General features: G+C 49.9%; 4 protein-coding genes across 4 annotated transcripts; 2 read left to right on the forward strand and 2 right to left on the reverse strand.

Moving 5' to 3' along the window:
• Positions 1-125: 125 nt before the first annotated feature.
• GCG54_00008778 (Amino-acid permease GAP3) lies at positions 126-2,166 on the reverse strand (the record flags this gene model as incomplete). The annotated part of the gene is made up of 6 exons (XM_045408737.1): positions 126-353; positions 427-674; positions 723-1,197; positions 1,258-1,469; positions 1,697-1,940; positions 2,002-2,166. The coding sequence occupies 6 exons, from the start codon at positions 2,164-2,166 to the stop codon at positions 126-128; spliced, it is 1,572 nt and encodes a 523-aa protein (XP_045266480.1).
• An 898-nt stretch (positions 2,167-3,064) lies between these two features.
• On the reverse strand, positions 3,065-3,850 carry GCG54_00008779 (uncharacterized protein; the record flags this gene model as incomplete). The annotated part of the gene is made up of 2 exons (XM_045408738.1): positions 3,065-3,316; positions 3,446-3,850. 2 exons carry the CDS (start codon positions 3,848-3,850, stop codon positions 3,065-3,067), a joined length of 657 nt encoding a protein of 218 aa, XP_045266481.1.
• A 1,291-nt stretch (positions 3,851-5,141) lies between these two features.
• GCG54_00008780 (uncharacterized protein) lies at positions 5,142-7,129 on the forward strand (the record flags this gene model as incomplete). The annotated part of the gene is made up of 2 exons (XM_045408739.1): positions 5,142-5,302; positions 5,413-7,129. The coding sequence occupies 2 exons, from the start codon at positions 5,142-5,144 to the stop codon at positions 7,127-7,129; spliced, it is 1,878 nt and encodes a 625-aa protein (XP_045266482.1).
• Positions 7,130-9,689: 2,560 nt separating this feature from the next.
• Positions 9,690-10,328, forward strand: GCG54_00008781 (uncharacterized protein; the record flags this gene model as incomplete). The annotated part of the gene is made up of 1 exon (XM_045408740.1): positions 9,690-10,328. The coding sequence occupies one exon, from the start codon at positions 9,690-9,692 to the stop codon at positions 10,326-10,328; it is 639 nt and encodes a 212-aa protein (XP_045266483.1).
• Between the last annotated feature and the right edge of the window lie 2,737 nt (positions 10,329-13,065).

Below are 13,065 nucleotides of genomic sequence, written 5' to 3' on the forward strand. Positions count from 1 at the left end.
GATATGTCGGTCATAATGCGTCTTATTCATTTGAATGGGAACTTGGCAACAAAGCCAGAAGAATGAAATGGTGGACTCTGGAGTCACAAACGGTCCTTCCCCATATTAAACAAGACGTTGTTCTCTCAAACCAATGACAGGTAAGTCATCACCCTCCTCCACAAAGGTCTACTGTAGTATTCGTTGAGAAATTGAATTTCTTCGTCTGTCAGCATATGCCGCCCGGTTACCAAGTCAGCTTCCGCTGGATCGACCCAACGCGAGCGCCTGACGAGCTTGTAGCCAATCGTAGCACCCACGATCATGAGAAGGCCGATCATGTACTCGAAAAAGTTCTCGGCCGAGAAATCGGTCTGCAAAAGGAATGTCAGTTACGAATTGGTACAGAGCTTAGAAGCCCCAGCGACTTTAACCTGAATTACTCACCGAAGGGTTAACAGCCGCATAAACCAGACAGACCAGAAGCATTGAGGATATAATGAGACCCCAGATGGGTGCAAACGGCCAGGCGATAGACTTCCAGGCAAAGTTTTGGCTAAATATCTTGTCGTTCTGTGCTCGCAAAGCAGCATGAAACCTCAAGTTCGTCAAAGCAATGATGGCCCAGTTGCTGAAAAATGAGGCGCTCGTGATCGAAATGAACCAATTCAACGCCGTGGTTCCACCACCTTCACCTAAAGTTAGTCTATCTCGATGCTGAATAAACGGATGAGGGATCTTACTGCTCAAGCTGAGGTAGCTCAAGATAACACCCACAATGGCGCTGATGAAAAGAGCCCATCGAGGACGGCCTTTGTCGTCGCACTTTGCCAGAACCTCCGGAAGCAGACCTTGAAAAGCCATGGTACGGATGATCCGAGAGGGAAGATATATCGACTCCAGCGCAATGGCCAATATGCCAATGATCATGCAGACATTGATGAAGTCTGGAATTCCCGCCAGGCCTGAGTTCCGCGTTGCGATGACGAAAGGCGAGGCCGCAGAGCCAGATCCGCCGAGGAGAAGGGGGTCATCTGATGGGACTATGATGCCGATAAAGATAACGGAGACCAGATACATGAAGCTGACACGTATCGGGACCAGAGTTGACGCGTGGGCCATCGAATATCTTGGCGAGCTGGCCTCTCCTCCCATGACGCCAATGAAGACCTGGTCGCCAACTGCCCAGATAGCTAGAAGTGCGCAACTCGCAAAGCCCTAGGATCACATATGTCAGTGGCCGAGAAGCTCCGCTAAACGTGGATGCCGAATGGTTACCATGAATCCGTTCTGGAATGCCTTTCCTTCACGCCAATAGCTTCCATCTTTGACAGATCCGGTGGGGCCGGCGCCAGCGATCAATGCAAGAGAGAGGAAAATAACGAAGACGAAAAGAATGATCTTGACAAGCGATCCAATGGATTGAAGCCAGGCGAAGAACTTGTTCGGGAGGAAGAAGACCACAAGACAAATGCATAGAAAGATCGAGACTATTTGTTCACGCGTTAGTCAGTTTGAAATCTTTCAAGATAAAGAGAGAGAGAGAATAACTGACTCAAAGCTGCGTGTGGTACTGCAGTCGTCCAGTACTCAATTAAAACGACGAAGAACTCTGCTTCAGCTGCGAATACTGCGATCCAACCTGTTTCCTCCTGGTCAGTGGGAAGGACATATGACGATGGAGACAATGAATATGAAGATTGGGACGCAGACTTACCGAGCCATTCGGCAAAACCTGCACCAAAGGCTAGAGCAGGATCAACCCATCGACCAGCATAGTTGACGAAGCTACCAGAAACAGGGAAAGCGATGGTCATCTCACCCAGGCTCTGGAGATTGGACCAAACTCCAGTACATACAATCAAGTAAGCCAGGAACATAGTGCCGGGGCCGCCGGTTGCTAACGCCTTGCCAGTCGCGATGAAAAGCCCGCTGCCCACGCTAGAGCCTAGGGATATTATCTATGGCCATGCGTCAGACCTAGCAGCGAAGGAGGGGTGTATATAGTTCGATAGAACGTACGTGAATATGCCGTGGACTGAAATCTCGGTGTAAGTCCCCCTGCTCCTGTTCATCGGACGTGATCTGACCCTGATGAACAGATTCAGCGGTGCGCACGGGAGACAACTGCTTCTCCTGGTCTGATTTCTCGGAAGCCTGCGTGTCGGATATCTGAGACGTCTGCATTGTGAAGAACAGTAGGTGGGTGTTTGCAAAACTCGCAGCTGTCCAAATCGACAGGTATAAAGATCTCTATGACTGTCACTATCGCTTGACTATCTCGGCGATACAGACCTAGCCTGGAGAGCGCTCGAGATGGAATGCTGCAAACGTATGAAGATTGGGACATCGGTGTTCTGTCAAAGCTGACCAGACGAGGCTACCATTTATGGGGGCTTTCCAAGGCTCAGATTAAAGGGAATATGATTGCCATTTCCAGGGACAAGAAAGATGACGCCGTATCTGCATTGCATATCTCGGGCACGTTACATCGACGATTACAAGGGGATGTCCGGGGTGATGTGGGTCAAAACTCCGGAACGAGTATCCGATGATAGTGATTGAGTTCGATATCTCAAAAGCAACAGCGTTGCGCGTTTGAGAGACGGCTATCGGATTGTACGTAAGCTGGCCGAACGCTAAGAAGCAAACCTCGAGGGCGATAGGGAAGGATTCTCGGTGCCGTTCAAGCACCTGTTTCTGACTGGTCCTGCTATCCAATGCTCCTTGTCGTTCTTGCAGGTCATGTGTCTTCCCCTTCGCTAGACTGTCTAGGCTTGCAGGGCTGGCTGGTCTGAGCAGGCCTCGAACGGCTTGGGCTCTTCTGTGCTGATTGCACGAAGTCGAACGAATGTGTCAGAGAAATAGCAGGCCTCAGTCCGGGTAGTGATAACCGAATGCTCAAGGTAAATATAAGCCAAGGCGCATGTGTTACGGAAGATCAAGCGAGATGGCTAATGCCTCGGTTACTAACGACGACCATGAAATGACGTGCAAGACGCACTGTATTTTGGAGAACGAAAATAAAACTACTCAAATGTGCGTGATACCAGCTTTTGACCTTGGTCGTGTTTGCCTCTTTCCATCACTGCATCGCGGATCCAACGACGACCGCGCCCGCCAGAACCATGAGACCACCCACAGATATAGCAGCACCTTTGGCAGGAGCGCCGCTGTTAGCGCTGTTCGATGTCGATGGCTGGGTTGCGCTACCGGTCCCATTCGCCACCAACGCAGTCAGCTTGGAGTCCGTTGCGAAGGAAGCGGAGACGGAGGTTGCGTTCTTGCAGCTCGCGGGTTGGGTGCCTGTACCCTCGACGAAGTTTACGGCGGAGCACTAGATTATATGCATCAGTAGTTGTCCAGAGACAAGATATAGGGGAAATGAGCAGGGAAGCATGGAGACTTAGATGTCTGACTTGTCCTACAAACCGAAAAGGTATCGTGCTGAGATGATGTCACTTACTTGGTAGAGCAAACCGTCTGGTCCGTCGGCGACAACACTCAAGACGCCCTTCTTGCCGACCCAGCTTGCAGGTGCAGTTACGGAAGGCTCGCAAAAGTCGCCCAGCCCCTTCTGCTGTACGATAGGGAACAGCTGTTTCCAGTTCGAAGCAGCCGTCTGGTCCAGTGTACCACGGAACAGCCAGTTGGCCTGAGGGTGTGCAAGCAATAACGAAATGGCCTCGCCGCTGACATGGAAATCTGTCACGTTGTCCTTGGTGAAGTCTGGAGTGAAGCTTCCGCAAGGAGCGGAGCCCTCGTTATCATCGCTGAAGCCAATTGTGGGCGGAGAGTTGAGCTTGAAGTGCGCTTGAGCCGCCGACACCAGCAGCAAAGCTGTAACAGCGATCGATCGAATTGGTGCCATGTTGTATTAACGGACGTACGGCGGAAGAAGAATGATGTATAGGGGACTGAGTATTAATGTAAAGATAGTGAGAACCAGCCTCAGTGAAAACGATACTGTGATTAAAACGAAACTTTGAATCAAGAAACAAAAGGTTTGTGCTGCCGGATGTCACGCAAAGATGGAGGGTGCTGCTTGGTGATAAATAGTCGGCCAAGGATGTCGTAAAGGCTGCACAACATCAGCGAGCAAATTTGGGGAATAGTATCATGCTTTCCCACCATGTGAGGCCAGTCCCTGAAAGACGGCTGTTTGAAGAGAAAATGGAGCTTGCCGGTGCCGGTAAAACGGCTCCTTAGCATCGTTGCCCAGGGAGCAGATGACCAGTGTTAGCGGCACAACGCCACACCCATTGGAGCACTACCAGAACTCTGAGGGGGATTGAGGCAGATTTCGCCTTTCCCAGAGTTGAGACAAACACCCGATGTACGAGAAACAAGCATTCTTTTTCCACGATCCAGTGACAACGGCATACCACGGTTCCTGGGTGCCGGTGGCTGAAATGGTGAAACTTAGTTCGCGGCAGTGAGAAGAATTGAGCTTGTTTTGGCACGAAGGCTCTAAGCTCTGTTGAGACGAAGACATACCCCTTCTCGCGTTTTAGACCTATTTGTATCTCTATATTGCATAAGAGTAGCTGGTAATTGAATAATTGCGGCCACATAACCCTTTTTTCAGGGGATCACGGATTGGACGGAGATCCATGCGGGCGTAACAAAGCATATCTGGAGGCCCCATGTAACTGCGGGCTTTCTTTAACTTCATTAAATCTTCAATTATATGATTGGTCAGAATATGGTTTGATCTCCTATTGTGTTATATGGTTGGGCGAAACCAAGTCCCAGTCCACACGAAGGGGACGGATGGCTCCTTTCCTACCGTGGTACATGCGGGGGAAGAAGCCCACTCACATGGTACAGCATACATGGATATGAGAAGAACGGATGATGCAGGATGACTTTCCAGGAAGATCCGAATTTGTAAGTAGTTCACCGTCACTGGTTGTAGTTGGGCTTTGTCACAATGATCTATCCCCTCCGCCGCATGTGCCTGAAGACGTCAGCTGGTTTTGTTTGATTTTGACGTCTGTTGATATGCTGTTGTACGCAAAGATATCCATCTTCTTTTAATTTGAACTTGATTTCTTTTCTCACCGTCTTCAGAAAACGCCAGCGCTGGAAGCAGGCCTTCTCAACCGTTACATCGCCCGACATCGTTCATTTTAGCGGCGGCTCCCGCCATATTCGCCGCGATGGATATGAGTAACATGGGCGGTATGTCCATGGACATGGGCATGAACATGTTCCAGACGACAAATATCGAGCTCGCTCGCGATTTTTGGATCATCATCGGAAGCGTCCTCGGCAGTATTGCTGTCTTGCGGCTGTTGAGTCTGTACCAGTCACGTATCAGGTAGGTACCCCTTTATCTTCTGCTTTTGTGTATACTCTGGTGGGAACACCATTCAATTCTACTCTTTGTCGTCATCTTCCTACTTGATGGCTGAATCATACATCTGTCAGACTTCGCCGCCTTGCTTCAGGTTCCATCCGTCACCCTACTCGACCAACCAATGGCTTCCAGAAGGTCTTTGCAACGATGACAGCCCTCTCCAGAGAGATGAGCTACCCGCAGCTTTTCATCAGCAAAGCATGGCTTTCCTGGATGAGCCCACCGCCGTTAGGTCGTTCCTTGGTATTGCTGGTCTACTGGATCATAATCGCCTACATGATGGCCGCTGGGACAGCCATCTCGGACGGATACTTCTGGGAGCGTATTGGCTTTCGTAATGCCTGGATTGCCACCATGCAAGTGCCGCTAGTCTACCTCTTGGCGTCTAAGTACAGCATCTTCGGCCTCGTCGTTGGCTCCGGCCACGAGCGCCTGAACTGGCTTCATCGGTGGGCGGCTCGCACTCTACTACTCTCGGCAACGGTTCACGGTTTCTACTTTTACACCGAATGGGTTCTCGCCAACATGGTTGAGTTGCAGATTTCGATGATGGGCCCCATGATCCGGTACGGCTTTGCGGCTTGGGCAATCTTGGCCTTGCAGTTCATCACTTCTCTTGGTCCGCTTCGGTCTCTCTGCTACGAGCTCTTTGTAGCGCAACACGCCATCAGCGCGGTAGTCTTCCTCTGGCTCCTTTATGTCCATGTTCCCAGCTACGCGCAGGCAGCTATCTGGGTCTCGGTAGCCGCTCTTGCTTCCGATCGACTTGGGAGAACGGTATTGCTCGTTCGCAACAACTTCCAGATGAGCGCAGGAAAGCGACTCGGCCATCCGGCTCGCGTTAAGATCTCAGGATCTCAGACCACAGTGCTGACTATTGAGGACATCAATTTCAGTTGGCAACCAGGTCAGCATATTTATCTTTGGCTACCAGGGGTCGGACCAACGCAAACTCATCCATACACCATTGCTGGTGCAAATCGATCAACAGACAAGGAGAAAAAGGCGCAAAACAATAGTATCCAATTGGTCGTACGCAAGCACGCGGGCTTCTCGCGCAGGCTTCATCGCTTCGCTTCTCAGAGCGATGCCCAATCCAAGGTGTTGACAGCCTTCGTGATGGGTCCCTATGGGCATCCGCCTGCGAGTAGCCATTACGAGACTTTAGTCCTCATTGCGGCCTCTACTGGCGCCTCGTTTACTCTTTCCATGCTAGAAGGCGTCATTGCAACAGACAAGAAGACTTGCGTAACGCGGGTTGACTTTCTTATCATGACTAAAGAAGCAGACGAGATCGCTCTTTACATTGAGCGTCTACAAGAGTTGAAAGCTATGGTAGGACGAGGAAGCAACTGTATGGAGTTGAACGTTCATATTGCGGTAACGGGCGGCGTAACATCTCCGTCCTCATCAGACTTGACTCGGTTGGTCAAAGACAGACCTTCGTCTTTCGCATCGGGCGATTACGACATAGAGGCCGAAAAAGCGGCCACGAAGTTCTCAGCGGTGACTGACGTTGAGGCTGATGGCGCCCGTCAGGCGTACAATAACACCGGGGCCACATTTTCAGCGAAGATCAACCTCTCAACCTCGCGGCCGGACATCTCGAGCTTTATACGAGAACCTATTGAAGCTGCAGGCGGGGAATCCTTGGTTGTTGTTTGTGGTGGCTCGTCTCTCGTAGCTACGGTTAGAAATTGTGTTGCCCGACTCTCCGACGAGAGAGCCGTACACAAAGGTACTGGGGCGCAAGGAATCTGTCTACATGCAGAGCAGTATGGGTTCTGATCTTGGGTCTAGAGTTCTAGATGATCAGAAAAGCTTAACAGTCATAATTGAAGCGGATACTGATGCAATCAGCACTGATCAGAAAGTAGAAAGAATTAAAATACAGCATATGTCATTATACGTTTTCGAACCGAGCAAAAGCGATTTCCCCGAACTTGAGTGAAAGCAACTTATATATCCAAAGACGGAAATTCGCTAAATAATGTCGAGGACAAATCATTCGGTTTCTCGCATTTCAGACTTATGAAGTCACTGACCAGGTGCCCGAGGTACGATTTCCCTTACATGACAGTCACAACCCCAGTTCAAGTCGAATATTGGTCTTACTGGAACGTTAAAACAAAGCTTCCAACTCTTTTTTATGTATAGGAGTTAATTCCAAGGGCATACGATGTGACCTTTTCACCGTCGGCCTTGTTGTCCAGATCCAATGGTCGCCTATGACAAATGCGTAGCTGCTTACGGCGAGATGCAGCCGCCCAGACGGCCCAGGACGGAGCGATTGCTGACCAGGGCCTATCAAAGCATCTATTGCCAACCAACTCTCGCGGGCCAGACGGCTCATTGTGACTGGATGAACGGAAGCCTCGGCGGCCGGCGGCGCCCGAGGGCCCTGCGGCTGCGGGAGATAGCGCGTGCTTTCCTTGTCTGTTGCTTTGCTATCATTGATGTGTCTGTGACTGATATGTGAACATGAATACTGGGATGGTGCTTACTTTGCAGTGATCAACAATGCAAGCCATGAACCTGATCAAGACGTCTGGCTCAAGTATCAAATTTGTTGCGCTGGAGGTCGACTATGACAGAATTGGGGATAGGTCACTCATTTCGCGGGGTTCGAACAAGTAAAAGAAGACGCCGAGCTGTCCGGTAAATTTATCGGTGACCGCGACGTCTTTGAGTGGCTGGATAGCCGTCCACGCAAGGTTCTCTGCAGGAGCGAAATACTACAGCGACTGATGCTGGAGCCACCCCAGGTACAACTTTCATGAATATCCCCAGAAGCTTTAACAGGGCAATGATAGTTCCGGTAGTGTCTCCGCGTACGACGACCTGTCGACAGCTAATTTGGCACGTACACAGTGTTATAAACTGAGAAGGATTCCTCGGCCTCATACATCCCCGCGGATGGCGCAAGCATTTTCGGCAGGAACCCAACCATCGCAATAAGCCAGTCATGTTCAGTCCGTGAAGTTTGGCCATTCAAAAGTACGAGTTTGATCACTGAACGTATACAATGTTGAGCGGAATGAGCCCAATCGCTGATGAAAGCATGCCGGGCAAGCGGAAGCAAGCCGATGTGGTGGGAATTCTGCGCCGTAGATCACTGCAGCTTGAGCGTCAACAGGGCCAACAGAAGCCTAAGCACTGAAAGTACCGTGCAGGCAGACAGGGACAACGCCTCCGTCCAAGACGTCAACATGAAATAAGGAAATTGGTCGGTTTTCCGAAGTAGCTAATTCTTCGCTTTCCCGTGTCTAAGAATCAACTATGAACCCTGAGTTAGCTCAGGCATCAAGCAGGGCTCGTCGTGGTCTCACCGCCTTGTCGTAATTGCTGTTGTGGCTGTTTAATTTTCGGGGTTGCCGTGATCATTTTGCCGCACGAAGGATGATCTGGGCTTGGAGACCACTGTTCTGGAAAAGCACACATGCGCTTACAGGCCGCATTGAGACTGTGATGCCACCCAGTCCCAAATCAGAACATGGTGTCGTAATCGCCCCTTGGCCTTTCTGCTCGAAAAGAAGGCAACAATGGCCGGCTGAGAAACGTCATCTGCAAGTTTGTTTCAATGGGCTACATCCTGTAAATCCTTCAGAGCCATTCTGCACATCTGGAAGCAAGGCTATTGAGAGTTGGCCAATGAACGAACCAAAATGCATCTCTGCGTCAAGGCCTTTCATTCCTTGGGGTACGTATGCCCCGGCGGGATGGCAGCCCCCTGTCTTGTTATCTGAACAGGTTCTTCAGCTGTGATACAGCGCGATGGTCATCGAATTCGGAGCGGCCCCGGCTAAGTGCATCTGTGGTCGGCTCGAGTTGAAGACGTGAGATGCGTTAGCAACAGATCCTACTTACCTTCACCTTCCCAGAAATGGGGGCTCTGGGGCGAACCATCTTTAGTCCGCATCGGTTGTTCTGCTCATTAATTTTCAGCTATCTGAAGAGCGTGAGAAGGCAGCTTTGAGTGAGCCCACACCTCCTCTAGGACTCTAGGCAGCAGCAGCTAGCAGACGACGCCGTGTTTTTGAGGCTGCCCATGATAGGGCAATCCGAATTTTGTGTCTATTCCAAGCGTTTGTTCGTGCCCAACGATGCCGTAGGGCTTTCATCTTTGTAACAAATCGCGCCCAACGCTAAGATGATTATTGTGAAGTGTGATTCGAAAGGCCCGTCCCCCGACGACAGTTAAGAGGTCGCTGTTAGCATACGCCTGTTGTTCATAAGACGATGTTTCGAGGGCATCCTGCAAAATTATTAATACAGTTCTCCTCGCTGTCCCGCCCCTGAAGTCTTTTCGAAAAGTCACTTTTCTCTTGACGTTGAAACAAAGACAGACATGGTCTCGAGTAGCTCAAAGCGCAAAGCCGATCTCCAACAGCAGCAAGGCACTGCGGGCCAGAATAATCGAGGCTCCATGTCTTACCCCTACCAACCTTACGACGCCCAGCAAACGGCGAACCCGCCGCCACAGCCCATACCTTGTCACTCTTCATCGCACCACTTTGGTATGGGCCACTCACAGACTGCCAACCCACATTCATCGCCGCAGAACGCAACAGCTGGCGAGCCCGATGGATATTGGTATCAGCCGGCGGCACAGCAGCAAATGGACTGGAATGCAACTTTGCCTTCTCAGCCTTATGTAGGGAGCGGGAATGATTTCAGCACCGCACATCCTGACCCCGCCATGGGTGATGCGATTCCCAGCGCTTACTATTCGTCAAGCATGCAGTCGGCCTCCACAGGTTTCTCAGTTGGAACTCCGTCATCCCAGGACTTTGGCCACATGGGCGCTTGGAATCCACATGGAACCAACTTTGACATCGTACCAGCTCAAGAGGATCCCCGCGGCCGTAACCCAATACAATTGAACTTGCAAAATCTCCCTGCGAGATCCGAAAGATCGATGTCGACTCATGTCAATAGACCTAGCAGGTATGAGTTTCCTCCAACAACTCGGGATCTCTCTAACTGAAGTTACAGTCCAAATCATGATGAGAAGAAGAAAAAGAAAAAACACTCCAAGTCCAGCCATCGTCAAAAGTAAAGGATAAGGAAGGGGGTATGGGAGAATGTAGGATATGGCTTGGCATCAGCCATGAACTCACTCATCATAGCATTTCGACGTCACCTATCTTGAGGAAGAAAATCCTGGTTTCTGTTGTTCTCTTATCCCCGGCGCTGTAAAAAGTTCTTGTTTGGTGTTTTGATGAGAGCTGTACTAGTAGTGGTCGTTCAATGCAGTCGAAAAGTCGTAATCTTGCATGCTTGAAACATTCTGGTCAAACAACTGAGTTGATGTCAAGATTAAAATGCAGTGAAAAGAGGAGTGGGAGCTAGTGAGTTATCAGGCCACGAGCGACCTTCCATTACGACTGGTAATCGAACATGCACTACGAATAGCCCTCTACATCAAAACACCATGCTGACTCCATTTCGACCCGGCGAATAAACTTCACCCTGGTACTTTTCAAGCTAGATGATTGATCAGTCCCATTATTTTGCTTCCTAGCTTGCGGTCATACCACGGCTGCCTAGCCAATGAGGTGGAGTAGCAAGGTGAGGCGAGCATTTGTTGAACCCTGTTCCCGCCCTAATAACTTTGACTCGTCCTTAGTGACTAGCGGCTCCGTTGCCCATATATCACTGCTCTTTTCATTGGCTAGATCGCCAATCTTTTCCGATGTTCACGATGGACCATCACGCGCGCGGCGCGCCGAGACCTCACGAGTCCACACAAGACCCCTGGACATGGCTTCAGTTGCTTAGACCATCTCGACTGACAGACTGACGGTTTCCTACTCGTATCACAGCACCATAAGAGTGTTGGTCGGCGTATTGATTGTGGTTTATAGGAATTGAGGGGTCATGAGAAGGCAACGCCAATACGTCTGTCAAACTGCATCCCATGAGACACAACGTGCCACTCTTGACACCCTTCCCCTCCTGTTCGCGGGCGTCTGGCTTGACAGATTGATCATGTGATCACTCACAAAGCTTTCGCCAATCACTTTGACGTCTTGTGCATGCGAGGCTATGTTGAGGAGCTGCAGAAAGCCGCTGTCGCCCATAGGAACCAGTTCTTGGTCAGACCCTGAGGCACCCCCTGGACCAAGTGCCGGTCAACGCGCTAAACAGCATTTCACTTTCCACTGAATTTGCCGTCAATTCAGAGTTTCCTACCTCCCGGTCCCGTGCGTTGCAATCGTACTAGTGACGGGTCGTCTATTTAGTGCGATCTTCGGTCTCCACCATCGCGAACTCCTACACTAGGATTTGACGCAATGCCATATGTGACGTTCATTATGGTAGTTAGCATACCAGACTTACTAGAGAATCCATGATCAGTTCTCTGAGAAACCTGTGGTATAGAGCGTGCGTATCGATTTCACAAGCTCCTGAAGTCCTATTATCAAATGTTATATCTGCCATGCATAAATCATCACTCTGATGGAATCATTACTATTTGTGGCCTAACATACGGGAGATCAGGAGTCAAAGACAAATTGAAGACGGCGAAAACATCATATATCACGCATGTTATCAGTTCAATACAGTTGTTTCTGAAGGTTTAGGCTTTGCGTAACTTGACTACACTCCGACTCTTTGCTACAACTTTTGCCTGAATCCGGCTTCAACTTATTCAGCCAAAGCACCATGTCGCTGAATCATCACTAACAACGCATGAGGTCTCGTGCAGCTGACGCAAAGGTGCCAGCATGAAACATCCACGCTTACCCTTGTTTCTGGAGTTGAGAACACTAGACTACCTATCCAACCACAGGTAGATTCCATGGCCAAGGCTATATGACCTAGTCAATCGAGTTCATTTATTTCAAAATGGGCATAGGTTAGTTTCGACGTCTTCTAAGACTTTCTATGTTTCTATGGGAAATCCAATTGTGCTATAACAACTCCCATTACAACCACCGCGTCTTTCTTCAGATAACTACTGATTTCGTCGCATGTACGTACATTCTTTTTGTACATTACTTCGTAAATACATAATTCTGCTTACTAAAGCCTATGATTGATATCTAATTTGTCCCCAGGATCCAATTGAGTTGCACAGACACCATACAGCCATGCCTGCCCAGGTTTGGTATACCAGCCACAAAACCCCGGGGATGCATGTCTTATGCGCGCGACCTTGCGCAGCCGTACAAGCCTCCAAAAAGATGATCCATTCAATGTGTCTTATTGTGTCAAGTATTCATGCAGAGGTGTCGCCATGTATATGGGCGTCTCCCCCGGATGCACGTGCCTTAGCAGCAGGGTATCCGCGCCACGACGCACTCTCTCGCTGCACCGAGACCAACATGACCAGGCTCCCGTAGAACCATACCAGGCATCAACAAATGGGAAGTGTGCTTGGTATCTGTAAGTTGTATGTTGTCGGGAAATGTTGCTGGTGAAGCTCCGCCCTAGAGGCCTAACGTGGCCGGCTCCTATCCAGAGAATTGTACGCAGGCTAGCCTCATCTTGGAGCAGAGAGTGCTGGCTAAATGTACAAGAAAGTGTAATTGTGATCAAGTGAGCAAGTAGACTCTCGGCTCAGTGTGCCTCATCGTGTGTGCCATGGGGTGTGTGCAACTAAGGCTACCCTCTTGTGGTCTGTAAAGCGGGTATCTCTTGCAGCTTGACGGCTTTGAGCCCGCTTTTAGTAAGGAATCCTTAGCATTCTTCTACTTCCTGCGAAGATGTTCCCGGTA

The sequence above is a fragment of the Colletotrichum gloeosporioides genome (genome assembly GCF_011800055.1).
Source record: "Colletotrichum gloeosporioides strain Lc1 chromosome Unknown consensus_30, whole genome shotgun sequence".
Taxonomy (NCBI): Eukaryota; Fungi; Ascomycota; class Sordariomycetes; order Glomerellales; family Glomerellaceae; genus Colletotrichum; species Colletotrichum gloeosporioides.